The sequence below is a fragment of the Dioszegia hungarica genome (assembly GCF_025882075.1).
Source record: "Dioszegia hungarica strain PDD-24b-2 chromosome Unknown MKK02contig_25, whole genome shotgun sequence".
Classification (NCBI taxonomy): Eukaryota; Fungi; Basidiomycota; class Tremellomycetes; order Tremellales; family Bulleribasidiaceae; genus Dioszegia; species Dioszegia hungarica.
In genome coordinates, this window is record NW_026515779.1 from 1,419,244 (window position 1) to 1,445,408 (window position 26,165).

Genomic DNA, 26,165 nt, shown 5'->3' on the forward strand with positions numbered 1-26,165 from the left:
ACACAGCCACCGTCGCGCTGCCCTTCTCCCCCACTCTACGCCCTTTGCCTCACCTCCTTCCGCCACCCAGCCTTTCCCCTTGTCCCCCACCCACTTGCAGATTTGAGTGTGTCAGATTCTAGGCGTCCCCTTGACGGAACTCCTTGTACTTCTTCTTGTCCTACCTATACACTACCTATAATCTGCCGGTCTGGCTGGAGGCACAGCCTGTGGTCAACGGACAACAATCGGCTTCTTCCTCGCCAGCTCACCCCTCGACGGCAGCCCCTTTAAAGGGCAGCCCCTCCCATCCTTCACCATGTCTCCCCCTCATCGAACCGCAGCCTCCTCTTCCTCTCGAACTTCCTCCTCCACCGCTTCCGCCCTCCCTATAGCTAAATATAGCCAGCTCGTCGACTCGTACTCTCCGCGCAGACTACGCTCGCACACCCAGCCGTCAGCAACTCTTCATTCGGATCTACCGCCGCCCTACTCCTCACCTCCAAAGGCGGACCCGGCCCGAGCGCGCGAGAGAACAATAAGCGACATTGACAATAGGAGAAGCAAACGGAGGAACACGACCACCGAGCCTAGTACCTATATCAGTACTTCGCAAGTCGGGCTCATTGCATCGTCGTCCTCACTTTCATCTCGCCCAAACACTCGGTCTAATAAAGGTCGAACATCAGCCCGGTCGACCAGCCACCGAGGGGTCAACAAGATCGGCACTCCCAAATCCCCCATTCTGCCCCTAGATATCCACCCTCCACCCTTCTTCGACGCAGAAGAAAGCGACATGAGCTTCCTCTACCCCACTTCCCACTACCTCACGGCCAAGGTCGAAGTCAGCTTTGAAAATGGCGGTCTGGTCGAGATGGTCGGTGGACCCAATACTGGGTATGTCGGTTCTGCTTTGGGTCAGGGTGGAGCTGATAGGTAGATCTTCATACTCGCTATCCGGCTTCGTCACGCTCCAGCTCCCTGCCTTACCTCGCGGGGTCCAGCAGACGCGCAAGCGAGAGGTCAAGGATCTCACGCTTACCATGGAGAGCATGACCGATTATCACGACGATCACGGTGAGCTAGCTTATTCTTGTCGATTATGGACATTAGCTGATCCATTAGGCCGCTACACTCCCTTCCGCCTCCACACTTACGTCGCGTCACTCGCCACCGAGGCCCTCTCCATCCCCTCACACGACCCTCTCCGTCCCAATGACGCCAAGCTCCTCCTCTCCATCCCCTTCGACCTTCGTCTACCCGGCTGGCTTCCACCAACCCACATCTCTCGGATGACCAAGATCGAGCATGGCGTGACGGCCAAGGCGACGCTGGTATGGGCATCATCCCCCTCGCCCAGCCCAACGGCGCAGTACAGCTTCCTGGCGGAACAAGCGGCGGCGAAGGAGAGCTGGAGGGAATGTCTGTCAGCAGAAGAGCCTATGGAGCAAAAGACCTCGGTACGGCGATCTCGATTCGACCAGTATTTTCTCCCCAAATCCTCCACCTCCAACTCCCCCGTCACCTCCTCATCCAAACACACCCTCTTCGATATCATCCGCCACCGCCTCCCCGCTGCCATCTCCCTCTCCGACCGCCCTGCCGAGCGCCAGTACACTCTCAAGCCCGAGGCGGACCCGGACAGCCCTGTCGAGTGCATCGTCATGTGCCCGGACTGGGTGGATGTCAATGGGCCAGAGAGGAGTTTAAAGATTGCTCTGCGGCTGCGAGCGAAGCGGGCGCCAGACTGGACGGCGGGCGGGGATGCGTGTCCGCTCAACATCCGGGAGCCAGCTCAAAGTGCCGGGTCCTCGTCATCGTCCTCCTCGGTGGCGGCGGCGGGACCTTCTTCTCAGTCTGGTTCGGCTAGCAAGGTGGACAAGGCGGAGGATATCTACACGCACGTTCTGGAGCTGGGTATGGAAGTGGAAGAGGTCGAGCGGTTCTCGTGAGTACACGCTACTAGCTTCAAAGACGAAGCTGATCATCAGCTCCACACCCATCACGTCCTGGGGCCAGTCCTTCCCCGTCCCCGCCAACCAGCCCAACCGCGCCGGCACCGTCCACCCTCTCATCTCTGGCCGGAGCCCATTCGCCGACATGGGCGTCATACTCCAAAACGACGCCCGTCCGCACCGAGCCACCACCTCCCGCCCGTGTCTGCTCGCGGACGACGGTAGCCAGCGCAACTTCTTTTTCGCGGGAGATGGGCTCTCGCTCGCTGATCGATGGAGAAAGGTCAATGTCGTCTTGCCCATGCCGGCGGTGGACTCCAAGCAGAAAGGGAACCGACCGCAGAGCGAGCTGGATAGCCCGTTCCTCCGTGTTCGCCACAACCTCAAGATCAAGATGGTCTGCCGGAACGCTGGGTCGGATGAGACTGTAAGCTTTTTCTGCCGCTCCTTTGCAGAGATAGCTGACACACAGAAAATCATCCTTCTCACTACGCCAATCCGGTTCGGGACCCTGCCAGCCACCTCGCCCGACTCCAAGCTAAAAGACGAGTCCCACCTCCCCGCCTACATTCAGCTCTTCCACGAGAATGGCGATCTCAGGGAATGCGACCCCCTCCCCCTCTACTCGCGCGACGAACCCGGAGAGGACATTATCATGGCTGAACCTACTCCCGACACTGCATCCTCTTCCTCTTCCTCCCTCCCCGCCGCCAAGCCCGTCTCGCCCGGCGTTCCTCCGCTTCCTCCGCTCGCTGTACGCCGCGCGGTCTCCCCTCCTATCCCCATCGATATCCCATCGCAGGATGACGACTACATCATGGAGTCGGACTCGTCGTCGGGGTCGGAGGAGGATGATGGGGAGTCGGACTCGGCGAGTGATGGGTCTGGGGAAGTGGGCGGGTCGTCATCAGGATCAAGCTTGTCCAGTGCTAGCACTAGCGGGAGTGCTAGGGCCGGCGCTAGCGCCAGCGGCAGCTCGAGTCGGATGACCTCGGCGTCGAGGGAGAGCATCCTGGAGGGTCTACGAGCGAGAGCGGCGGCGGCTAGGGCGGAAGAAACACGGGCTGAGCGGGAGAGGGAGCGGGAAAGGGATAGGCAGAGACGGATGGAGATTCAGCGGGCGAGGGAGAGGGAGACGAGGAGTCAGGCGCCGCCGCCTACGCCTAGGACGCCGGGAGGGCGGAAGCCTGTGACGAGGGGTTCGAGGGCGGTCAGGTCGGCTGTGTGAGAGCGGGGGAACGAGGAGTGAAGGGAGCTGTGTATCTGGGACGTAGTGATCTCTGCCTATCTCCCCTCCCATCATCGTCACCTTGTGTCTTGATCCCATGATTGTCTACATACTCCCCATCCATAGACCTTTCTTCGACTTAATCTTTCATAGCATGTTTATAGCACATCATAGTTGGCCTGCACCATGTCAAGTCATATCATCTGACCTATATGATCTTGTGCAGCTACGGGCCGTCTCTACTAATAGCTTCTGCGAGTGTGAGCCCTTGAGGATCCAGCGAGTATTCGAAAACACATCATATATATTTATCACCTACACAACTGGGGTTCTCCTCCTAGTAGCCATCCTAGCTAAAGCGGACATACGAAGTACGGAAATTCCCGCTATCACGGCGGCGGCTCCTTGCCTCGCGTCCTCTTCCTCCTTTCCCTTCGCCTCTCCCCTCTCTTTCTCTCCCTCATTCTCGAGCTCTCTCCCCTTCTCCCCACGCGCCGATGCAACATCCCGGACAAGCTTCTCGCGCTCGAAAGACATCCCTAACAGCTCCGTTCCATCCCCCAATACCGTCCTATTGCGCGTCTCGTCCGCCAGGATCCGGCGTAAAGCGCAGTCTCGGCCGTTCAGTCCGGACGGACAAGCATCTGGCACTCTCTGAGCGGGAGGCAAGTATATGTGCTCGCAGAGATGTAGGAAGTCCTCTCGCGTCCCATCGACCTGGATGACCTGGACATCCGAGTCCGTCCTCGCGCCAAAGGTCAGTTGAAGGTGGTATAGGTATATCTCGCCCTCGACACTGGCTGTCTGCTTGTTGGGACGGGGAGAGGGGTTGGCAGGGTGTATCTCGGCCATGGTTGGAGGGGGCGTAGGAGTCTTACGGGCATGGGTGTCGTTCATTATGTGCGGGCTCAGAGTGAGATTGGGTGTCAGAGAGATGTAAGCAAGGTCGACAGATTGAAGGACGATTCGGGAGGAGCGAATGGCGCCCTTGAACAGCCTTACCTTCCTTTGAGCTAGCTTGGCTGTATCTACTCCCTTCTATGTGTCACCCAGGCAGGAGGACATCGCTGCATGCAATGTATACATTTGAAACCCCTCCCTCATTGCCAGTCTAAGCACAAGCAGCCATACCAGCGATCAGCAATATGACGGATAACTGCTACTTCCCCTCCGCCCCACCCTCCTCCTCTCTCACACGCTCACTTGCCTGAACAGGCAGCTCTCCGACCCAGACCGACAGAAGATCGCTCCCGGGCTCCAGGGTACAGCTGTTGATGTTTTCGGCCATAATTCGGCGGAGGATGCAGTTAGAGCCGAGCCGAGTGGGACAGAAATCAATTTTTTGGCTCAGAGGCTGCCCCACGTGTGAGGAGAGAGGCCAGAAGTCAGTCATTGGACCACTGCTTTGGATGATCTGGACCTCTGCAGAGCCAGCGCGGGTGAAGCGGAGTTCGAAGAAGAATGTCCCGCTGTCGACATCGGTGGTCTGCGTGAAGGGGTCATTCGCACTGTGGGAGTTGACGGTAGCTTGTGTCCCGGAAGAGGTGAGGCCGAGTTTGGAGGAGTTCGGGTCGTTGGTCTGCTCCATCTTGTGTCAATTCAGTATGAGATCGGGCGGCGAAGAGATATGGGTGGATTTGAGAGGTTGAAGTACGGTTGAGGGGGAAGGGGATGTCTGGTGTCTGCCTGGCTTACATATTTCGACGGCCGCCCGTGAGCACGCTCATCATCGTTCAGATTCCCTTCATCATGTGCCCCTTTTTTCGGCGCTGGGGCTGGTGGGATGCTTCATGGCAGATATCCTTTTGGTCTCGCGTCCCGTTATTCTTGGCCGACTCGATCAGCACCGCTAGCGCTCTCGCATCCAGGCTTAAGCCCCGACTACCTCGCCCTCTTCCAGAACATCGTCATAGAGTGGTGAAATCATGTGGAGGGTAGGATCGGTCCGCAAGAGATAGCTGACAGCCAGCTGAGTACTGCAGGCGGACGATCTCCCTGCCCCTCGGCGTTTTCGGCGATTTGAAACAGGGGTTGCTGTTTCATCTTTTCGCTTTTTGTCCTTGTCCTTCTCGTTCATCCACACCAGTCTAGCAGTCTAGCAGTCATGGAGCAGGCACGAGGCCAGCCTCCAAGCCAGGCACACGCCGCCCGTCTTTGTGCTTCTTGTTGTCGAAACATCCCGCTCGGACCCCTGATTGACGAGTGGCCAAAGCGCGTCCAAGGGAACTAGCGTGCAAGATGCTAGCCATGCTAGATCATCAGTCCCTCTTCGCCTTGCTCTCTTCACCTCGCCGACACTCTTCCGCCTAGCCCAATGCTGCTCTCCTCGCTCGCGTTGCTCTCGCTCTCGCTACTACATCTCGGTCGGGCAGCGCCCGCGACCGCACGTGCGGAATGTACCCTTGATTTCCCCGGGTTGGCGCTTGCTGGTCGAGCGACCGACGGCGGAGCTTGCAGATATACGGTCCAGTATGCCCAGGCGAGGCGATGGGAGGATGCAGTGCCTATGATGGATCAGAGGTATGTCAGCTCATTCTCGGCTAGCCGCCTGAAGGAAGACGAGCGGTAGCTGACAGAATAGCAAACACGACGCGACGACGCTCCCGCCTGTCTGTCCGCAGACCCCGGGAGGGCCTATGCTGGTCTCATCGCCGGGTCAGGACGAACAGTGCCTCTACGCGGTGGTATATACACCAAAGACCGCGAAGAGGGGGGATAGGCTTCCGGTCTTTGTTTGGTGAGCTTCTGATGTCTCGACAGCTCTAGCGGGCATGAGAACGAGCTGACTCGATTATAGGATACATGGAGGATCCTTCTATGCTGGCTCGGCTTCTAGTCCCGGTCTGGATGGATCGGTACTGGCTACGAAGGGCAATATGATTGTCGTAGTTCTACAGTACCGGTGCGTTGGCTCTTTAGCTTCCCGTTCCGCTCTCTTCGCGGAGACAGCAAGCTAATCACTTTGCAGTCTAGGTATCCTCGGCCTACTCCCTCCCTCCTCCAGTCCAGCAAGCGGCGATGCAAGTCTCGCCATCAAGGATGTCATTCTTGCTCTTACCCAGATCCAGTCGTACGCCGAGTGGATTGGCGGGGACCGGGGCAGGGTCACTTTGGGCGGACAGAGCTCGGGCGCGTCCATGATCCGTGGTGAGCTACTTGCCTACTTCCACATTCTTAGCAGGGTACAGAGCTGACCAGTAGCACTGCTAGCTGCACCAAGAGCGAAAGGGTTGTTCCGGGCTGCAGTACTTCAGTCTGATCCGATGGTATGTGATCCTTGTCGCTGAGCCTTACAGAGCTGACGAAGTAGACATACGGGACAGCCTCGGCCAGTATCACTTCCCGACTACAACAAATGTTCTACTCTCAGCCCGCCTTGGCCTTTTGCTCTGACTTCGCCTGCCTCCAGCGCATCCCTGTCGGTGATATCCTCAAGGGTCAGGCGGGCTTTATCGTTGCCGCACCAAGTCAAGTCCCCGGTGTTCCAGTCGTCACTCGTAAGCTGGATCCTTCTCGTACTTGAGGCTGAGCTTGACTGAGCTGACTCTCTAGCGCTACGACCGACACACAACACCCCCACTCTTCCTCTCGAGTCGACCTCCCAAGCCTTCTCCACCGCCTACACCCTTCCCAGTCCCCCTATCGCTGTTCCCCTTCTCATTACCACGACGTCAAACGAGGCCGGTCAAGTCGTCGGATCCCTCTTTCCCCGCCCCATCCCCGCCGACAACGCAACATACACCGGCGTTCTATCGGTCTTCGTCAATCCATCTCGCGCGGGCGTCATTGCCAATTCGTCAGAGTACGCTATGACGGGCAAGAAGGGGGAAGATGAGTTCAGGCAGACGTTCGAGAGGCTGGTCAGTGATGGGGTGTGGAGGTGTCCGAGTAGGGACTTTGCGGGGCGATGGGCGGAACAAGGCGGGAAGGTGTGGGTTGGGGAGTGGACCAAGGGGGTGGGGTATGCCAGTAATGTTGGAGGCGGGTATTGCGGGCAGCAGGGGAGAGTGTGCCATGAGGTGAGCTGGCTTGTTCTTGGCCGGTGGACGATCTCATAGCTGACATGTAGGACGACATCTTTCCGACATTCCGTATGACACCTTCACCGAATGCAGAGACAGCAGCACTCGTGAGTCTACCAGCTGAGATGTATTTGATGTCCGAACAAGACGATAGGGGATCAGCTGATGAAAGCAGCAAGACAAAGTCCTCTCGCACTGGTCCGCCTTCATCCACAACCTCGACCCAAACATATCTCCCCCTCTTCTTCCCGCCCCGCCCCCTAAGCCAGGAGGTGCAGAGATCGGTATCGCCCTTCCCGTCCTTCCTGGCGGGATCGGCTCAGAGCTCGGTATCCCAAAACATATTGACTGTACCATCCGGCACAGGAACCTATCCTGTCCGTCAGACAAGGGGCCGAAGCCCCAGCCAAAGCCGAAGCCGAAGCCAGAACCGGTGGTTGGACCGAAGCAGCACGAAAGTCGGGCGGAGCGGTGGGACAGGTATACAGGGAACGAGGGTCAGGTGTATGCTCTGGGCGGCGGGAAGGTGGGCGGGTGTCCGAAGGGATTCTGGGGGGAGAAGGTGAGGTACGATTGGCAGTTGTACTGAGTTGAGGTGGACGATACGGCGGGATATGGTCCATGGACATTTACGCGTGGGGACCAGTACCGTATAGCATGCAGCTCTAAAGTGAGCCACACTCGATGGAGTGAACACCACAGCATGACTCCCCTCAGCGGCTGAATGATAGCCTTCACCGTTTCACTCGTCGAAACGCTCAGTGCTCGTGGGCTTGTCTTGCGGATATCTATTGTGCAAATTTTCGCTGATATCTTGCGATTTGTACCTTACTCCGTCTGCAGTCCATATCGCATTGTCTACCTTCTTCGAAGCGTACGAGCTCAGGCCGCTCCGTATCTGCCATGGCACCATCAGAACCTCTCCAGAAGGGGCAAGTCAAGCGTAAGGCCGGCGGGACAGGCAAGAAGGGCAAGACATTCATGGAAGACAAGGTGGGTCACTCTCTTCTCCCGCATCCACCTTCGAATGATTTCATCCCTCCTCCATCACGCCCATCCTTCAACGATGATGACAGAACTGACGCTTCTAAGTCATCCCTCCTCTCCCTTGTCTCCGGCATAACAGCCTCCAAAGCCGCCCTCGCCCAATCCAAAGTCGACAAAGTGAAACCCAACCTCCCTCCGCCCTCATCTGGCGCCAACAGTATCGGTCCCGGCGGTAGCTCATCCAAGAATGCCAAAGCGAAGGCCAGTGCCAAGATTGGAGCGGGCGGGATTGCCAAGAAGACGAGTACGGCGGGTCAGGTGAAGCGCGCAGAAAAGGAGAAGGCTTTGGTATGTCCCCCTTTTCTGAGTGGTGAGAATGGGCAAGGAGGAGCAGAAGAGGATTTTGAGTGCGCAGCTGATAATCAGGCGGACGCGAAGGCCGTCATTCTCGAAAAGAGGCGGGCGAAGAAGGCTCGGAAACATGAGAGAGAAGGCGGGGCAGCAGCGGGAGGAGGGGAGGTAGCCGTCCCGACCAAGAGCGGGAAGACCGCCAAGAAGGTCGGGTTTGCCTAGAAGAGGCTCTACGTTGCGTCTCAGGCGAGAATGAGACTGCGACGAGGAGGACACTCTCAGAGGTGAGCTGGACGCTGCATACTCTCATGATGGATGGAGCTGACTGGCTAGCTGCTAAATCCCCTTATCCGAGCTGGTCATGGGACACTCGACGTTACAGAACCCTCCACGACAAGGACGGCGATTCTCCCTCGATTCTCCCTCGATTGGGGAGCGACCGATCACCCCAGTCTATTGGTCGACTGGACCGTCATAGCCTTAGCTCGACTTTGGCGCAAGATCATCGCCCAGCCATGCGGAATGTATCGATAGCCCACCCCCTTCTGTTCAGACGGTTTAAGAGTACAATATGGCACAATCTAACATATGACCTTATCTAATCTATACACACATCTAAGCCTGACCAGTAACACCGACAATCCCCACAGACTCTTCCAGCTCTCACCCATATTTCTCTCCCGTGACCATCGACATCGCCTGCCTAGATAGGCGGTACAGGTCTCGCCCCAAACTCCCTCTCCCAGGCCGCCATGATCCGCAAGAGGGTCCCCTCCCCGCCCCTTCTAGCGATAAAGTACGCCCCGATCGGTTCGCCATCATCCATCAGGCCTAGAGGGACCGTCCCTGTTGATCAGCACTTGGCCCGCCACTGTTCTCTTCCACCCTTCTACTCTTCCGCTGCTCCCTCTGATCATTCAAAGCAAAGAAAGAGTAGACATACCAATGGGCGCCCCCGCCATAGCCGCAAGACTATGCTTCCCATGCCCAATCACCATGATCGCGTCAAGACCCCCATGGGCGTCCAGGACCGCATCCAGCCCGCGCGGTCCAGCGAGGTATCGCATTTCCTCCTTGGCCTCGCGATACTCTGGCGAATCGACCGATGGGGCGGAAAGCGCGCCTTCGAGTAGTTCCTGCCCCACGGCTCGCTCTGGAGACATCTCGAGGACTGCATTTTGCGTGTTGAATCTGGTCGTCAGTACTCAATTCCTATTATTACCTCGAGAAGCAAGAGCTGGACCTACGCAATGACATCCTCGATACTCTCACACCCTCCACTCCGTGCCGTTCCCCTCAAGTATCGCCCAAACGCCTCCTTAAAGTCGGCATTCACCACCAAAGCCCGCCCATTCCACATACTGTACCAGAGCGTGCCGTCCGCTGCGGACGGGACGAGTGCGTCGTCCACCATGGTGGCGCCACAGCGGGACATGGTGGCGATGGCGGCGTTAAAGGCGCGGAGGACGTTGCGGTGCGGGTGGTATGGCTTGGGAGGGGACCAGGGGTCAAAGTTGAACCAGCCCTGGCAGTTAGCAAAGGTGCGACAGGGAAGATGAGGGGACAGGTAAGGAAAGACATACGGCTCGTGGGAGACCGATCCGGAGTCCAGAGAAGGAGGCGTTGGTGCAGAAGTCAGAGTACTGATATATCAGCTTCCGCACGGGAAGTGGGGCAGTTTGAAGCTGGAGTGAGCAACTCACTCGCATGGATGAAGGCAGCCTTGGGACCGTCAGACTCTCCGGATCCTCCTCGTCCTCCCCAGCCATGACGTCCAGCCCAACCGCGACGCTCCATACATCCTTCGCCATCGTTCCGGGTGTGTCAAAGGTGGGTGCAAAAGGGACACAGCCGACTCGGGAGAGGAGACCGACTGTGGGCTTGAGAGCGTAGAGTGCGGATTGCATAGCGGGGAGTGTCATCGAGCCGTCTGTAGAGTCAGCTTAGCTCATATCTCTCGAGTAGGGAGCTTACCAGTCTCGCTCCCGACAGAGAGAGCGCAAAACCCCGCTGCTGCGGCGACGCCGTTCCCGCTTGAGCTGGATCCAGGGCAGACATGAGCAGCCTGAGAATATCAGCTAGGCCAGTATCGGTGGACGAGTTGGCAGCTCACATAGGCGTTGACTGTCTGCCCTCCGACCAGACTCCATCCGTTCGGGCATGACCTGGAGCGATAAGACGCCAGCTCGGTCATGTTGGCTTTTCCGATGACTGGGTGTCAATAGAGTCACAAAGGCGTGCTTACTGTACGACGTCCCAGGACGTACTGATAGCTCCTGCTGCCCGTAGCTTCTTGACAACCGTGCTGTCGTACTTTGGCGTGTTGCCGAGAAGCGCCAGAGAGCCTGCTGTGGTTGGCATTCCAAGCTCGGCAGCCGTTCCGATATTGTCTCTGATGTGTCAGCTATCTCCGGAAGGCTCAGAGGCTGACTCACTTGACCACAACGGGAATACCGCAGAGGGGCATCTGGCGCCTATCAAACCCCTCGGATCTGATGAGCCGATCACACTCCCTCGCCTGCTCGAGCAACATGTCCCTTCCAGCCACATACGTCAAGGCGTGGAGATAGCCGTTCAAACGCTCAATCTGCGAGAGGTACATCTTGATGGCGCGGACGCTGGTCAGCTCACGCGAGTCGAGGGCGTGTGCTAGCTCACCTACTCCAGCCGTCAAGAGGTCGATGACGGGCGTGGTGGGGTTAGCAGCGAGGGTGGCGAGACGCTCGTCCAGCTGTGCTTGGAGGTTGGGGTGGGGGGAGGAGGAAAATTTGCCGGTGGGTGGCGAGGAGGGGTGGAGGATGGGATCGGAAGGAGGGGTTTGGAGGTAGGAGGATGGACCCGATTCAAAGCTGTCGCCATCGTGGGTGAAGCTGAAGTCGGGGGAGAAGGGCTGAGCGTGGTCGATGGGCTCGTCGATCCAGTGGTAGTGCTCGTGGAGTCGAGCAGGGATGTCTTTGGGTGCGGACTTGGGGAAGGGTACGGTGGCCATTGTGAGTGGTTGAGAGTGTACAGGTAGGAGTATAAACAGAAGATGCGTGGAATGTGATGGAAAGAATCAAGGATGTGAGTGTGTGCGAGGGAAAGAGGGGAACGAGGGAGGCGGGTGAATTGATAGATCCTTTATGGATCTCTCCCTCGGCGATTGTCTTACCCAGACATGCCGCGCCACCAAACATTCCCTTATCGCTTACTCATCTCGATCCCTTGATAAGGGGCTCCAGGCAGATAAGGGGCTCCATGCGTTGCCGCCCTTAGCGCGTCTGCTTAGAGCCAGAGCACATCTTAGCGTCTTTTGTCGTTCTCCTTGGCTCATAGCTGCGCCGCACCGCGATAAGCTCGTGGCAGACATAGAAGGCGTGGGTGGCGAAAGTCCTTTGGGTGTGCCAGGGACAGAGAAGTCAGGAGAAGGTCAAAGATAAGGACATCTTGGATTCCGGCAATCGCCGTTCCTGAGAAAGCGGATAACGGCACCCGCAACTCATTTCAGTAGTTGGCCACTTGCCAGATGGGGCAAGTCCGAATAGGCACGCGGAATCAAATCGTGGAATGTGTTTCAGATATGATATATGAAACACGGACACGGGGTATAGCCGCCCCTCAACGACGGTCACAGTTTTGCGCGAAAGGGACAAGGATGTCATAGCTCAACGTCCCTTCCTTTGGCCACTCACTCGATCCCTTCCTTTGTTGACACTGCATCTTGCACAGCGTGGGTTGACTCTCCGACTATAGCTACAGCGCTGCCCGCTTGATTCACTCTCAACTTCGTACATCCCCTCACATCCCAGTCCGCTATATACCGACTCGCACACAATGCTCGCTCCTGCCGCTTTCCCCGCTCTTTTCTTCACCGGTACGTCCATTCCCCGAATGTAAACATTGGCTGACCCTCAGCCTCCGGCTTCATACTGCTCCTCCTCGTCACCCTCTCTGTCCCATACACCAAGACCATCTACCTCTTGTCCATCACCGGTCCCGGCGCATCAGGCAACGTCCGCCTTGGCGTCTTTGGCGCCTGCTACGAGGGTGGGAATGCCGAGTAAGCTCTGGTCCACCTTCTCATTGGGAATCGGGGCACAAGCTGATACCACAGATTCCTCGGTTACTCATATTCCGGCTTCTCCCGCTGCACACCCGCTACGGTAGGCTACGACCTCGACGCCCGGTTCTTCGGGACAGGCAGCAACGCAAACGGCGCTCAGGTAGTCGCCAAGACTTTGGCGGGCGCGTTGGTCCTCAACCCAATCGCGGCCGGATTTGCGGGCATCAGCTTCATCTTTGCCCTGCTCGCTTGGCTGGCTTCCAGCCGCGTGGCTGAAATCGTACGTCCACCTCCTCCTTACCGGTACGTACCAGATGAGCTGACTGAATTAGCTCTGCTTCCTCACACTCTTCTTTACGTCCCTGGCAGCATGGGTCGCATTCGCCCTAGACATCTCGATCGCCCTCGTCGCTCGCAAGAGGGTCGAGGACTATACTCGAGACGTCTTTGATGCCAGGCTCGGGGCGGGCGTGTGGCTTGCTCTCGCCGCTGCTGTGAGTAGACCAGCTTTGAACCCTACCACGATGGCCGTAAGCTGATAAGCTAGATCTTGCTTACCCTCGCTATCTGCGCAGCGGGGTGCGGCTCATTCGGCCGATACTCGGAAAAGTACAGGTCGAGCCATGACGCCTCGCCAGGGATGACTGTGGTTGGTGAGAAGCCCAAGAGGAGGTTCCCGTAAGTCGGAGGCCGATGACCCAGTCCGATCAGCCTTGAGAACCAGGACTGACAGTTTAGCTGGCAAAGCAAGACGACGTATCGAGGGACCTACTAGGGTATCAAGGTATCGTTGGGATCGAAATGGGGAAGGGGAGACGATCTGTATGAGGTGAAGATCAAGCGAGGGCGGAATACATACTGTGAAGACAGAACGGTAGCAGGGTCGTATAATCAGATGTCGCACAAACATGCAAGAGTCGACAGTGAGGTTGCCGCACATCAAGCTTGCGCGCTCTAAACAGGGGGTGATGGTATGAACATGCATGATTACGCTCGAGCAACTCCCTTACTATACACAATAGTAATCGCTACACATAAGAGACATGTACGTCCTTGTCGAATCTACACAGCCCCAGCCTTCCTGATTGATGATAGATATATACAGCTATTCCAAGTCAGCTATGCTCGATCCTGCATCTGCGCCACTCAGCTCACGTTCTGCTGCATCACCTTCTTCCACGCGCACCATTCTCATGCCCTAGCTCCCTCCCAGTCCATCTCCCTCGCTCCGCCATATCCCATCTGCCCATACCCCTGCTCCCCATATCCTCCATACTCCCACCCCTCGTCGTCTCCGCCTCCGTACGCACCATTGTACCCGCCCAGTCTAGACGGCCCAGCCTCTCCTTGCTGATGGACATCCCTCCACCCTTGTCCACCCCTCAAATACGAATCCACAGTATCGTCCCTCCACTCCGCCTTACTTTGCCCGTGGGGATCACTGTGCCCAGCTATGCCGTTGGAGGATGAGAAGCTAGCGGGGGCGCGCCGCGCTGAAGCGGAGAAACTAGCGATGGGCGCTTTGTTGGCTCGAGGGAAGGTAGGAGCGGAGCGCCGGGTAGGTTCAGATTCGACGATAGACTCTGGCTGGTCGAGGTAGGTACTGGCCGGCATGAACGACGCAGACTGTACCGCTGGGGCGGTGTAGGAAGTGTCGTACAGATCGGCCTCGTCGATATCGCCCTTCCAGCGCTGAGTAGGGTAGTCGCCGCTGCTGGGGTATCGAGTACCAGATGAGGATGTCGCGGGGTAGTCCGCCGAGGTGCCGTTCCCATTCCCATTCCCCATCCACTCCCCGTCTCTCTCCAAGTCAACTTCCGCTCTCTGCCCAAAGCTCGAGACCGGCCGATCCTCATCCACCCTACCCCGCTTCTTACTCGGCAGCTTCCACTCATCTTGCCACCGCTTTCCCCTCTCCTCCGCAGACACCCCCTCCCCATTCCCGCCTCGGCCATAAGGGACAGCCAGCGAAGGCATGTACCGTGGCCTCACGTCCCCTTTCCCCTGTTCCTTCCCCTTCTGTAGTGCTGGCCTGAGAGTTTGATAGCTGTCGTACCGGCCTGGGAGAGGGATAGTCTCCGAGGAAGGGTCGGTATCCGCCCACCGGACCGTTCCGCCTCTGTGTCCGTTTCCGTTCCCGTTTCCATAGCCGATACCGAAGCCGAAACCGTTCCCGTTGGACCGCCCGTTTCCCATCCCTCCTAATACACCCCGCTGAGCCATCTCCTCCCTCTTCGCCCGCTCATAAGGATCCAATACCGCCTCCCCCTTCGTCGTCGACATTGCAGCGCCATACTGCCCTGTCATCGCCGCCGACTTTTCCGCGCTCGCCAGAGTCCGGAATTTCGGGATCGGGACGGTAATTTTCGGAGGCTGAGGAGTGAAGAGGTTTCCCTTCTTGGGGAGCTGGCTGATGGTACGTGCCGTGCCAATCTCCACAGAGTTCGAGGTCCCGCCCCGTGCCGATATGGAGGTCGAGCCGTACCCTGGAGAATCGTCGTACCCATCCCCATTGGCGCTGTGACCATAGTCCGGCACAGCCCGCTTCTTGCCTCTCTGCCCTAGAAGACCAATGCTCGATGTCGACCACTCCAGCTGAGGCCTCTGCTCTGCTCTGAGATCGGGCTTGGCTCCTGCCGCTGCATCTGCGTCGGCCTTAGCCTTGGCCTGTGAAGCGAGCCGTTTCCGATAAGCCGGCGACCGGAACATCTCGGTGCTCTCCTCGTCGAGGGACGGTTTGAGGGGATGGACGTTCGGAGGAGGGCGGAATCGGCTCTCGATTTGGGGTTGCGGGGAGCGGCCGCGGACCCGGGAGGTGGACATTGGCGGGGCGACTTTGGTGTAGCCTGGATATCAGCTTTGACTTCTTTGACCCTATATATGCGTTTGTGTAGTCTCTCCTCGCACACAGGACAGGATGGCGAATGGGATAGATAAGGAAGAGGAGAGAACAACTCACCCATCCTCATGAAAGAGGTCATATCCGGTACGTCCCTGCCCTTCTTTCCCCTTCCCCCGGCCCCTCCATCCTCCTCATCCCTCTTCGTCTTCTCCGCCAGCCTCGCCAACCGATCAAACTTGTCCGCGTTCGGCAGAGCAGGGATAGGGATCTTCCGAATCGGCTGCGGGTGGACAAGGGACGAGTCTTGACGCCTCAGCGCGCGGGACTCGAGCGGCGACGAATGCGGGAGGGCGCTGGATGAGTCGGCCACTTCGACGGGTTCGACCGAGCCCGAGCCTGCACCGGAGCCAGAGCGGGTGAGCTTGGTGATCGTCGGCGGATCTTCGGGGTCCCCATGCTGGTGAGCGTGATCGGCCATTGAGCCCGTCCCCGTTCCGGAGAAATACCGACTCAACAACCCCTTCTTTCCCTCTTCCTCCTCCCCATCATCCCCGCCCCTTCCCGAACGCTCATCGTCCGTATCCTCCGGATCGATAGAGCTGCCCCCGCCCTCCGAGCCAGTATGTTTCCGCTTGGCGAGATGCGAAGTGACCATCTGAGGGAGGATCTCGTCGATGTTCATTCCCGTGCTGGCGCGATTGTTGGCTCGGTCCGCTTGAAGTGTCCGGAGGAATTCCTCGGCTTGGTCGTCGAGCGCCGAGGTGGTGGACTTTTTGGATTTGGTTCCAGCTTGGACTTTAGGCGCGGCTTTGGTCTTGGGCTTGGGCTTGGGCTTGACGGGGAGGGACTTTTGATGCTCGAGGAGTCGGAGGATGGGGTAGTCGTCGCTCGCTTCGGCGCCGACGGCTGGGGCGTCAGCTCCATCCGTTTTACGAGGGACTGAGTGGGCAGAGAATAGACCAAAGCGGGGAAGGCAGGGAGAGGAGAATGCACTCACGCAGACAAGAGAACTTGATCGCATCTTCATCTTTGGCCTTGCCTTTCCCCTTCGCCTTCGGCTTGCTCACCACCGCAGCCTTTTTTGGCTTGACAGCCGTCTTGCCCTTCTTCCCCTTCGGCTCCACCGCCTCCTCCACGTCGAGGTCCCCCTCGTCCTCGCTATCGACGACGATCGCCTTGGACTTGAACTTCTTCTTGCTCGGACCGGCCTGGACGAGGCTGTCGGGCGGTGAGATGTCGAATTCGGCCGGATCGATATCTTCAATACCGGGGATACCGCTGTCGTCTTCTTGTTTCTTCGGGGCAGCCTTGGCCTTTCCCTTCCCTTTCCCTTGGACGATCTGCCATGGTCAGCTTATGCCTCAATCGGCGTACGCCAAGAAGGAAGCTGCCTCTGCTCACCTCCTCATTCTCCTCCTCCGCAATAGTGACCTTCTTCTTCCTCGCCGGCGCCTTCTTCTTCCCCTTGCCCACGACCTCTTCCACCTCCGGCAACTCCATCCCCGCTCCTACCGCCTTGACCGTAACTTCCGCCCCTATCGCCGCCGCCTTCTTTCCCTTCCCTTTCCCACCCTTCGCCGCCTTTCCCTTCGGCGCCGGCTGATCCAACATATCCAATATACTAGGCTGCTGTTTCCCCTTCTTGGCGGGTTTGGACGAAGGGATAGGGTTCCCATTCGCGTCCTTCCACCCGTACACCTCGGCTTTGGTCCACTTCCTGTCCGCCTTCTTCTTCGCAGCCGCCTTCTCGGCCGGCGGGTCGTCGCCAAAGAGATTACTCGACCGAGCAGGCCGAGGTCCACGTCGTCTCGGAGGCTGTTCGTCCGTATCGCCGAGACCGTTCGCCTGAGTTGCCGTCGAGGCCGCATTCTTCTTTTTTGCAGCAGCCGAGTTCGACGCTGTGGTTCTTGAAGGTCCGAGAAGGAGTGGTGTATCGCCCGCTCGGAAAGTGACTTCCTTCCCGAATTCTGTACCCTTCCCTGCTCCCGCCCCTCCCCCCACCCCAGGCCTCATGCGGGCATTCGCAGCCGCATTCTGCTTCTGCCGCTGCGCAATCGTAAAGGGCGTTTCCGTAAACTTTAGAGCGGCCGGTTCCCATACTCGAGTAAGATCGAGCGACTTGGCGAGCTCAGCGTCGGGATTCAGGTATGGCGGCGGAGGGGGGAGATCTGTATCGGACCCGCCAGAGTCCGAGGCGTCCCAGTCGGCAGCCCAGTCATCCGTTCCGTCTGGCATCTTGAGGTCTTGAGGGTTGACGGTCGTGTCCGGAGATATGAGGGGGATGTGAGGGGATGAGAAGATGGTGAGGGGTCTCGAAAGGGGTTAAGGGGGCTGCATGGGCGAGTACGTGTTTCGGGTTGTGATATGCGCGGATGAGAGGAAGGAAGGTTGACTGGACTGAAGCTTCAGAGGGGGAGAGGTCTGACCGGGAAAGTGGAGGTATGCTCGCCACGTGGCTTGGGTGGGCGTCGGGCTGAACCAAGCAAGCCCAAGGCCTACCCTTGCCTTTACATCTCTCTCTACCTGACTCTCCTCATACCCCCGCATCCACCTCCCTCGACCCTTCTGGAGCTGCGCAAGATGTCGGACAACCCCTCAGCCGAAGCTGGGCCCAGCTCCCAGCCCGAGTCAGGCGGGGCCGACGCAGCTCTCCTGCGCCAATTCGTGATGGAGTATCTCCAGTCACACGGCTTTGAACGCGCCCTCCAGATCATCCAAGCTGGTATCAAGGACCAGTCAGGTCCTGGAGGCGGCGGCGGAGAAACGGAAGAAGCGCAGGGCGGACGGGAAGCCATCATCCGCGCGCCTCAACCTGTCCCTATCGAATCTACGCTCAAGCGGAATATACCCCAAGCGCAGACCGTCTCAGCCTCGACCCTGTCGGAGCGGATTACACCAGAGTTCGAGGCGCAAGCGAGATACATCATTGAGCAGCTGCAGAGGAAGTCGGAGGCGGCTGCGACGGATGAGGCGATGGAGGCGGAAGGGGACGCGGCGGACCGACCGAGGCAGACGGGGGAAGGGGTGTTGGATCCGAGTGAGAGAGTGGAGGGGTATGGGCGGTATAGGAGATGGGTCGACCAGGGGCTGGATCTGTGGAAGGTGAGCTAGACGTTGCGTGAGCTCGGCAGCAGGAGCTGACGGGTACAGGCCGAGCTGGATGGGGTATCCTTTCCGTTATTCGTTCATACCTTCCTGGACTTACTGAACTTTGGCTTCAAACGATCAGGTGAGCTTGAGAGCTCGCACCATGGCAGCGGACGTCAAGCTCATCATATACAGCCCGTGTATTCTTCGACAGTAATCGGAAACCGCACGAAGCTCTCCATTCGACAGAAATAGCGTCCTTAGCGGGCATCTCGAGCAAGTTGCAAATACGCAATCACCCGCTATCTCAGCGTCTTCTGTGAGCTTCCTCAGGCTCGTCCACGTTTACGTGACTCGCAAGATAGCTGATTGACCTGCAGAAACAACAAGTACACTGTACCCCTTTCCCGAAACTCGCATGACCTCCTCCTGCAATGGCTGAGCGGAGCGGGACTGGACGAAGATTGGGAAGCCGGTCTGCACACCACGGCAGGAAGGGCGAAGGAGGCAGTGAAGGGCATCGTCTTCAACCGCATCAAAATCACAGGTCAGCTCATTTCCTCTGAAACGCCGCAGGAGCCGAGCTGACTTCCAGTCTCACACTCCCCCATGCCCCTCGACAAAATCACCCTCGCTTCCTCATCCGGACTCCTCTCTTCCTACATCCCCCCAACAGCCGACCTCGATACCTTCAATACCTCTACCGCCCTCAAGCTCGGGCCCCCGCCCAAGACCGAGAAGCTCAAGGAGCAGGTGGTGCGGACGTTACAAGATACTGAGTCGTCTGGAGCGAACGGTACAGCCACTGGTGAGAATGGTGACCGCGACGCGGCCGGCTCGAACGATGGAGCAGCAGACGCGAATGGGGATATCGACATGACCCAGCCGATCATGAAGGAGATCGAACCCGATCTGGACGCGGACACCCTCAGTCCAGAACCGGGGGAGACGTTCCCGCCTGTCCCGGCTGTCTTTCGTACGGCGGATCTGAAGCGAGAGGTGGAGGCTGTAAGGGATAAGAGGAGGATGATTCGATCAGGGCCGGGCGCGAATATCGGGAAGAGCGTTTTGCCCACGACGGTCTTGCCGAGTGTGGTGGCTTTTACAATGTATGATGGGGGAGAGGGGTAAGCTCGCTCCATCTGGTCGATCCTTTTTCGTAAGGGCAGGACTGACAGCCTAGTGTATCATCCGTTGAATTCTCGCAAGACTCGTCATTAATGGCGGTCGGCTCTCCCGAGAGCTGTATCAGATTATGGAGCGTCAAGGGCGAGAAATTAAAAGCCAAATCTATGGGTATGTCCCCCTTCTTCCTTCCGGCCCCACGTCCTATGTCTCGAAGCTGACTTTTCAGATCCCTCGACTGGCGATATACTAGAAGACGAGGGCCTAGCCCACCGTAAACTCATCGGCCACTCCGGGCCCGTCTACTCCCTCTCCTTCGACCCAATATACGGGACTGCCCAATCCCCCTCCTCCCTCCTCTCTTCCTCGCAGGACGGCACCATCCGGCTTTGGTCCATGGACACCTACTCCAATCTCGTCGTGTACCGCGGACACGGGCGGGATCCTGTATGGGATGTCGAGTGGGGACCGATGGGCGTGTACTTTGCTTCGGCGAGTAGGGACCGGACAGCGCGGCTCTGGAGCTCGGATAGGGTCACACCGCTGAGGATGTATACGGGGCATCTGTCGGATGTCAATGTGAGCTATGTCGGCTTCGTGTAGGTCTGAGGCGATAGCTGATCAGATAGTGCGTCAAGTTCCACCCAAACTCGCTGTACCTCGCCACTGGAAGTTCAGACAATTCGTGTCGACTCTGGGACGTCCAACGGGGAGCGTGTATACGTCTCTTCCTGGGTCATACAGACGCCGTTACGACGATGGCTATCAGTCCAGACGGCAAAGTCCTGGCTAGTGCAGGTAAGCTCGATCCCTCGCACACACTGTCGGACCAGCTGACATGCCAGGCGTCGACAGGGATATCTGGCTATGGGACCTCGGCTCCTCCCGCCCAATCAAGAAGATGTCGGGCCACCGCGCCCCCATCCACTCTTTGTCATTTTCGGCAGAATCGAGCGTGCTCGTTTCGGGCTCGGCGGACTGTACGGTCCGGTGCTGGGATGTCAAGTCTGCCGGCGGGGAGCGGGCGCGTGGGGAAGGGGCTGATGGCAGACGGGGTGGGGGCGTCGATCTGGCTGGGACAGGAAGGGTGCCGATGGGTCCTGGAGAGGGTTGGGATGAGGGCGCTACGTGAGTTTTAGGCCTCTGGACTGTGGACAGCGGGATTGGGTCAGAAGCTGACTTGACCAGGTCGGACCTCTTGTCCACCTTCCATACCAAGCGGACGCCCATCCTCAAGGCGCACTATACACCGCGGAACCTCTGTATGGTGGCGGGCGTGTTTGTCCCTCCGAGCAACACCACCAATATCACTACTGCCGCTGTATGAGCCTACTGCCGAATCCCCGTCATGTTGTACCTATATAATCAAAGCAAAGATCTGTCCGGCGGCATGTATGTAGCATGCACCTCCGGATAGTCTATCATGATCTATAATATGGGATGGTAGCTGCTGCCCATTATATCGCCCGTTTTTCGACCTCCTCTTCTCGCTCTACATCCCCTACGCCCTTCTTGCGGAACTGCTTGGCCGTTTCTTCCAACTGCGGGTCGCGCGTATCGTCTAATGCTACCGCCAGTGCATTTTGCATCTCCTCCAACAGAGATTCTGGGGGGATTAGCTCGGTCTTCCCTACCCTTCTACCAATATCCCGGCGAGCAGGGATTCGTTTGAACTTACCAGCTTGTGCTAATGCCTCCTTGTATTCCTGATTCGCAACAATCATCTCCCCCTGTAGCTCTCTCAATCGCTCCGCCTAGTTGATGTCAGCTACTGTGCTCGCCGCAAAGAGATGAAGAGCGGAGCTCACCCTCGCTCCGCTATCGTCCTTTTTTGGCAGAGCCGCTATGAGCTTCTCGACATCTTTCGAGCGGGAGATGATGTCAGCTACGAAGATCTGTATTGCCTCTGATGCGTCAGCTTTGCCCACTGCGCAATCGACGAGCCTTTAGCCGTTCGGTTGTAGGAGATAGGCCCAGAAGCCAGGTTAAGTCAGGGTAATCCGACTCACCTCGATATTCCTCCGGAGGAGCGGTATGCTCGCTTGCTAGTGTTCGAGGTATATCGGCAGAGGCCTGCTCGAATGCCGTCCGCTTGGTGATGTATTCGATGGAGGTATGAGTAAGCGTGAGGAGCTGCGCTTAGTCAGCTCTGCCTCCTCTGGCTGCCTAAGATCGGCAGGAAGAGAATTGAGGATGTACATCTAAGATGGCATCCTGGAGCTATTCAGCGTCAGCTTTGGTCCTCTATGCCCAGCCAGCGGTCCACTAGGAGCTGAACGGGTGGACTAGCTCACTTGAGTGATCCTGTCCTACAGACCAGTCAGCTACGACCCTCAAACTAAATGTCAACAAAGACATACCATGTCCGCGGAAAGCTCCTCGCTCAGCATTGCCGTTGGCGCGAGCTCGATGTTTGGCCCAGGGTTGCCACAACGAGCATCACAGAGCGATACTGACCAGGCTGGCAGGCGAAGTCGAGCTGGACGGAGGTTGTATCGACGAAAGGATGATGAGAGAGGAGAGGAGGAGGAAAGGTGGAGGTTGTTGCTGGATGTGGCGGATGTCGATGAGGCGGGACATGGACTGCCCCCGGAACCAGCGAAAGCGGTGTGGCGAGCTGTGCGGCGGCGGTATCTCAGTTGCCAGCTTGGGTGTCAGCGGTTGCTAGCAGTGCCAGAGTTCCAGAAGCATTCCGGCCATGTACCCCGAGTCTATTCGGGTGCCCACCTTGAGGGAGCATCCTCTGATACGCGAGTCATGTTGCGCTATAGACATGGCCGAGCACGTCATCAGCCGGTTTTGATCGGTGTAGCAGAAGATCCCTACCCTTCAACTTGTAGCTCATCCTTTCACATTTTCGCACAAGGGATGCTTCGCTTCAAGCTCCGATAGAGCAACTGGCCCGACTCATAAGCCAGAGGATGAGTGGCGGACATCCCCCTCCCCTCCCCTCCCCACCTCATCATCGCTTCTCCACTCACAGTCCTTTGCGCCCATCGTCCACCATAGATAGCCTGGCCGAATCTATAACTCTTCACAGCATTAACTGATTCCCCGTCTACAGCTGCGCAGCATCCAATGTCCACCAGTCAGTCCGGGTCCACCATTGGCACGGGTCATACGTCCCAGCCTGCCACCGCCAGCACCGACCGTGAGTCCTCTGACCATCGTTGCTAGACGATACTGGCTATTGAGCGCTAGTCCGGACAAGGGCAAGTGCGGCGCTTGAGCGAGCGGCTCACACTGGTGCATGAGAGGCTTATTTGGCAGACCCCACCCGCACTCACTGCTGGAGAACGGATTACACCACTGAGCTCGATGATCCCCGACGGACTGTCCGTCTCGGAGAATTCATGGATCTCGACGCACAGCTCAGTGTTCTCAAACAATACTTCTTCAAGGACACCTCCGTTACCAACGAACGGCTGCGCAAGGCGGAGTTTCCAGGCGAGGAAGGCGACGAGGAGCTGCTCATCGAGCGGGCCATGACCAAAACCGACGCAGCTGGGAACTCGGTTTCGGTGGCCCATGACTGGAGAGAGATCGACGAGCTCGATGTTGATTTCGGACCAGAGCCGTTCGAAACCCATCCCATCATCATTGAAATTGCGAGGGAGGGGAATCGTGGGACGATCATGAATGGCGGTACGAGCCGATCGGTGGGCAAGTCGAAGGTCCTGCACAAGGAGATCTTCCAGAATGGTGACCGCAACACCATGATTGGCGTGCGAATATGGAAATGTCACGGTGGCGAGCATGGACTAGAATGGCTCAAGACATGTTACCCCAAGGTCGACCCCAAGAAGCTCCAAGACGCCTGGTGGGGGAACCAACAGTCCAGAACTGCTGCGAGCTCGGTGGAGACACCCAGCCAAACATTCCACCGGTGGCAGCGGTGAGGGTGTCGTGTTCTGCCGGGAAGCGAGTGAGAAGCAGTACGAAGGGTTACGTTCCTTGCTCTGCGGCTCAGCTAGCTGTGTCGAGATCCTAGCTAGATGCTTCATCTTCTGTCCGAGAATCCCAGTCTCCTATGCACATGTCTATGTCGATAGGATGAAGCCTCTGCCGTTCCTCTTCATTGTAACTCATTCATCGACCTGATTAGATACAACGAGGCCTGGACTTTGCTTCTCTCTGTTCGACTTAAAAGTACAAAGCGGTCTACAACCCCAACTTGTACAATGCTAATACGCTACGCAGGCTATTGATCTCTGCTTCCCAGTATGAGTCTCACCTCCCAATTATACCTTTCACCGCATCTCATAAGTCCCCGAGCTCCTATTCGGGACATGCGTAAGAAAAAGCTCCTGGAACGGCTCTTGATTCAGCGAATGGAAGTAATACTATCCCGTCAGCTCTCGCCTCAAATATCTCGACATATCGAGAAGCTCATAACTCACCCCTCGAATAGTCGCCTCTCTTTGCGGCTCCCTCTCCCCCCTTCCCGGTACCGCTCCACTACTTTCCCTCCTTCTCCTCCTCTCGCTGGCACCCGTCCCTACCCCGGCTCCCGGCCCACTGTCCAAACCCGGACTCCTCGGTCCCGGCCCATTACTAGACATCCTCCGAACAGCAGGGCGCGGCATCGTAAAGGTCGGATGCGAAGGTAGACCCCCGAACCCTCCCGCCGACCCCGAAGTCGAAGTCGAAGTCAGCCCCAAAGCTGGAGCGGGAGCGGGAGGTCCCGTGCTCTGCCGCCTTTGAGCCGAGGGGGTCGGGAGTGACATCGTCGGGAAGTACTGCGAGTTGGATGTGGTAGGTGAGAGTGGAGGTGGGGGGAGGGTAGGAGGCGATTTGGGGAGAGGGGAGGTAGGCGAGAGTGGTGGGTCTGAAGCGGAGGTAGGGTTCAGATCGATCATCGCGAAGTAAAACCCTATCCTATCAGCTTTTCTTGCCCTGGGTTCCGATCGGGCAAACCGAGAGGACGAAATAGCTCACCCGCAAAGCTCGCCCCGCTGATATCCTTCACCGTATGATCCGGAACCAAGAACCTTTCTTTAATCCTCAAAAACACAAAATCCCTCTCCATCCCTGTCACCCTCCCCGCGCCTCCGGTCCCAGGCCTCGGCACCGGATCCCTAAACAACAACTCTGGGCGGATCATATCGCCCCGTGTGGCGGGCCGGCGAAACTGCTCAAACCGGCCCCAATGGCGCATATCGTCGTGCTCGGTCGCGCCATATCGCGGACCCGTGATGAAGCCATATCGAGGCCCGATGATCTCGCCGGTGAAGAAGGTGGTGAGGTGCGGGTGGGTGTCGGTTAGGTGGGAGATGGAGAGGTAGCCTGATACGGAGGATTCGGGGAAGTTGACGTCCTAGCAATCAGCGGGAGTATGGGACGGGGAGGGGACAGAGATGGGGACATACGATGAACCGGACTTCCACGTCGTATGCGCTCCTCCCGCTCGTTTGGGTGCCTTTAAAGACTGAGCCGGGATACAATGCGCCTCGACCGCGGTTGGATACTCGGGCGGACGTGATGTCCAATAAAGGATTATATGGCCGGTCTTCCTTGTAAGAAGTCGGAGCGGGGGTAGCAGAAAAACCGCCTCGTTCTTCCGTGATGGGCGACACTCGAGTCGGCTGGGTGACCCACGGTCGAGTGTGCTGAGAAGGGAGCGAGTGCGAGAGCAGTCCGCCATGCTGCGGACCAGCGGGTGCCGGGGTAGAAGCAATCGGGACCGGCTGAGCATACACCATCGGCGGAGAGTACTCGGCGTCCCCGACGCCAACCGCCGCAGCTTGTGGTACCTGCGCCTGACCGTCCCTGGGGCTCGTCTCCTCTTCCACCGGATTGACGGTCATCCCCCTCAATCCCAGCCCAATACTGCTTATATCCGCCTCTAACCTCCGCTCTCCCTCTTCATATTGCTCCTCCCCCGCCCTCATATCGGGTCCGCCATCCGGGCTGACCTGTGCACGCCAACACGAGGCGCACACCCGCTCGATCTCTTCATCGAGGATGATGACGCCCTCCCCTTCCCCGCCCGCGCGGGATGCGGCCGATAAGGACGGCAGGCTTGTTCCGCCGCAGTGTGAGCATTTGATATTGGACCCAGAGAGAGGAAAGACTGTGGGTGTTGCTGGCCCGGCTTGGGGAGGTGGGGCGGATTCGGCGGGCATGTCGGATAGCGCGGGGGTTGGATAAGCGGAAGGAGGGTGGTGGTCTTGCGGGCCTAGCGAGAGGTATTGATCATTCTGTCCTCTGCGTATGGTTATGGCCGTCGGTTCGGCTTCTCGATGTGTAGGCCTCTGCTATGAGCTGGCAGATAGGAAGGATACTCTTGAGATGGTGGAGAAGCCGTTCTGGTCACCAGCTGGAGTCGCATGACCTCGAGCAGCTTGACCGGTTGCGTCACCAAAGCTAGGCGGGTGGCGAAGACACACGGACCTCACTGCTAATCTACTTGGCGGCTTAGCCGAGAACCCTGAATCCACGTGGCTATACCCTTTCGGCCGTCGCGCGAGAGCCGAGTCGGCCGCTCCGTTGCCCAGCCAAGCGAGCGCCCAAAAAGTTCGAATTCGACTCGCACCTTCTTATCTAT

At 58.0% G+C, this 26,165-nt stretch overlaps 10 protein-coding genes across 10 annotated transcripts; 5 read left to right on the top strand and 5 right to left on the bottom strand.

Annotated features, from left to right (window-relative positions):
* Window positions 1-775: 775 nt before the first annotated feature.
* Window positions 776-3,162, top strand: MKK02DRAFT_41044 (uncharacterized protein; the record flags this gene model as incomplete). The annotated part of the gene is made up of 5 exons (XM_053091397.1): window positions 776-876; window positions 920-1,056; window positions 1,105-1,927; window positions 1,971-2,361; window positions 2,407-3,162. 5 exons carry the CDS (start codon window positions 776-778, stop codon window positions 3,160-3,162), a joined length of 2,208 nt encoding a protein of 735 aa, XP_052942511.1.
* A 315-nt stretch (window positions 3,163-3,477) lies between these two features.
* Window positions 3,478-4,750, bottom strand: MKK02DRAFT_30478 (uncharacterized protein; the record flags this gene model as incomplete). The annotated part of the gene is made up of 2 exons (XM_053088059.1): window positions 3,478-4,190; window positions 4,366-4,750. 2 exons carry the CDS (start codon window positions 4,748-4,750, stop codon window positions 3,478-3,480), a joined length of 1,098 nt encoding a protein of 365 aa, XP_052942512.1.
* Window positions 4,751-5,476: 726 nt separating this feature from the next.
* Window positions 5,477-7,773, top strand: MKK02DRAFT_41047 (Alpha/Beta hydrolase protein; the record flags this gene model as incomplete). Its single annotated transcript, XM_053091398.1, has 9 exons — window positions 5,477-5,682; window positions 5,744-5,899; window positions 5,960-6,064; window positions 6,131-6,309; window positions 6,364-6,428; window positions 6,473-6,659; window positions 6,715-7,181; window positions 7,232-7,291; window positions 7,360-7,773. The coding sequence occupies 9 exons, from the start codon at window positions 5,477-5,479 to the stop codon at window positions 7,771-7,773; spliced, it is 1,839 nt and encodes a 612-aa protein (XP_052942513.1).
* A 1,452-nt stretch (window positions 7,774-9,225) lies between these two features.
* Window positions 9,226-11,511, bottom strand: MKK02DRAFT_41049 (amidase signature domain-containing protein; the record flags this gene model as incomplete). Its single annotated transcript, XM_053091399.1, has 9 exons — window positions 9,226-9,368; window positions 9,466-9,713; window positions 9,770-10,047; window positions 10,106-10,165; window positions 10,226-10,452; window positions 10,497-10,587; window positions 10,636-10,733; window positions 10,790-10,914; window positions 10,958-11,511. 9 exons carry the CDS (start codon window positions 11,509-11,511, stop codon window positions 9,226-9,228), a joined length of 1,824 nt encoding a protein of 607 aa, XP_052942514.1.
* Window positions 11,512-12,335: 824 nt separating this feature from the next.
* On the top strand, window positions 12,336-13,339 carry MKK02DRAFT_41050 (SUR7/PalI family-domain-containing protein; the record flags this gene model as incomplete). Its single annotated transcript, XM_053091400.1, has 6 exons — window positions 12,336-12,375; window positions 12,417-12,561; window positions 12,616-12,844; window positions 12,897-13,058; window positions 13,112-13,242; window positions 13,303-13,339. The coding sequence occupies 6 exons, from the start codon at window positions 12,336-12,338 to the stop codon at window positions 13,337-13,339; spliced, it is 744 nt and encodes a 247-aa protein (XP_052942515.1).
* A 416-nt stretch (window positions 13,340-13,755) lies between these two features.
* On the bottom strand, window positions 13,756-17,641 carry MKK02DRAFT_30482 (uncharacterized protein; the record flags this gene model as incomplete). Its single annotated transcript, XM_053088060.1, has 4 exons — window positions 13,756-15,410; window positions 15,524-16,312; window positions 16,404-16,746; window positions 16,808-17,641. 4 exons carry the CDS (start codon window positions 17,639-17,641, stop codon window positions 13,756-13,758), a joined length of 3,621 nt encoding a protein of 1,206 aa, XP_052942516.1.
* A 345-nt stretch (window positions 17,642-17,986) lies between these two features.
* Window positions 17,987-20,945, top strand: MKK02DRAFT_19965 (WD40-repeat-containing domain protein; the record flags this gene model as incomplete). The annotated part of the gene is made up of 10 exons (XM_053086179.1): window positions 17,987-18,508; window positions 18,557-18,635; window positions 18,689-18,812; window positions 18,874-19,040; window positions 19,089-19,620; window positions 19,677-19,789; window positions 19,848-20,197; window positions 20,248-20,416; window positions 20,464-20,746; window positions 20,807-20,945. 10 exons carry the CDS (start codon window positions 17,987-17,989, stop codon window positions 20,943-20,945), a joined length of 2,478 nt encoding a protein of 825 aa, XP_052942517.1.
* A 130-nt stretch (window positions 20,946-21,075) lies between these two features.
* On the bottom strand, window positions 21,076-22,198 carry MKK02DRAFT_41053 (uncharacterized protein; the record flags this gene model as incomplete). The annotated part of the gene is made up of 5 exons (XM_053091401.1): window positions 21,076-21,224; window positions 21,297-21,372; window positions 21,427-21,524; window positions 21,628-21,751; window positions 22,076-22,198. 5 exons carry the CDS (start codon window positions 22,196-22,198, stop codon window positions 21,076-21,078), a joined length of 570 nt encoding a protein of 189 aa, XP_052942518.1.
* Window positions 22,199-22,696: 498 nt separating this feature from the next.
* On the top strand, window positions 22,697-23,517 carry MKK02DRAFT_41054 (uncharacterized protein; the record flags this gene model as incomplete). Its single annotated transcript, XM_053091402.1, has 2 exons — window positions 22,697-22,769; window positions 22,889-23,517. 2 exons carry the CDS (start codon window positions 22,697-22,699, stop codon window positions 23,515-23,517), a joined length of 702 nt encoding a protein of 233 aa, XP_052942519.1.
* A 351-nt stretch (window positions 23,518-23,868) lies between these two features.
* On the bottom strand, window positions 23,869-25,743 carry MKK02DRAFT_41055 (vacuolar import and degradation protein-domain-containing protein; the record flags this gene model as incomplete). The annotated part of the gene is made up of 4 exons (XM_053091403.1): window positions 23,869-23,961; window positions 24,019-24,491; window positions 24,557-24,935; window positions 24,988-25,743. 4 exons carry the CDS (start codon window positions 25,741-25,743, stop codon window positions 23,869-23,871), a joined length of 1,701 nt encoding a protein of 566 aa, XP_052942520.1.
* Window positions 25,744-26,165: the final 422 nt, after the last annotated feature.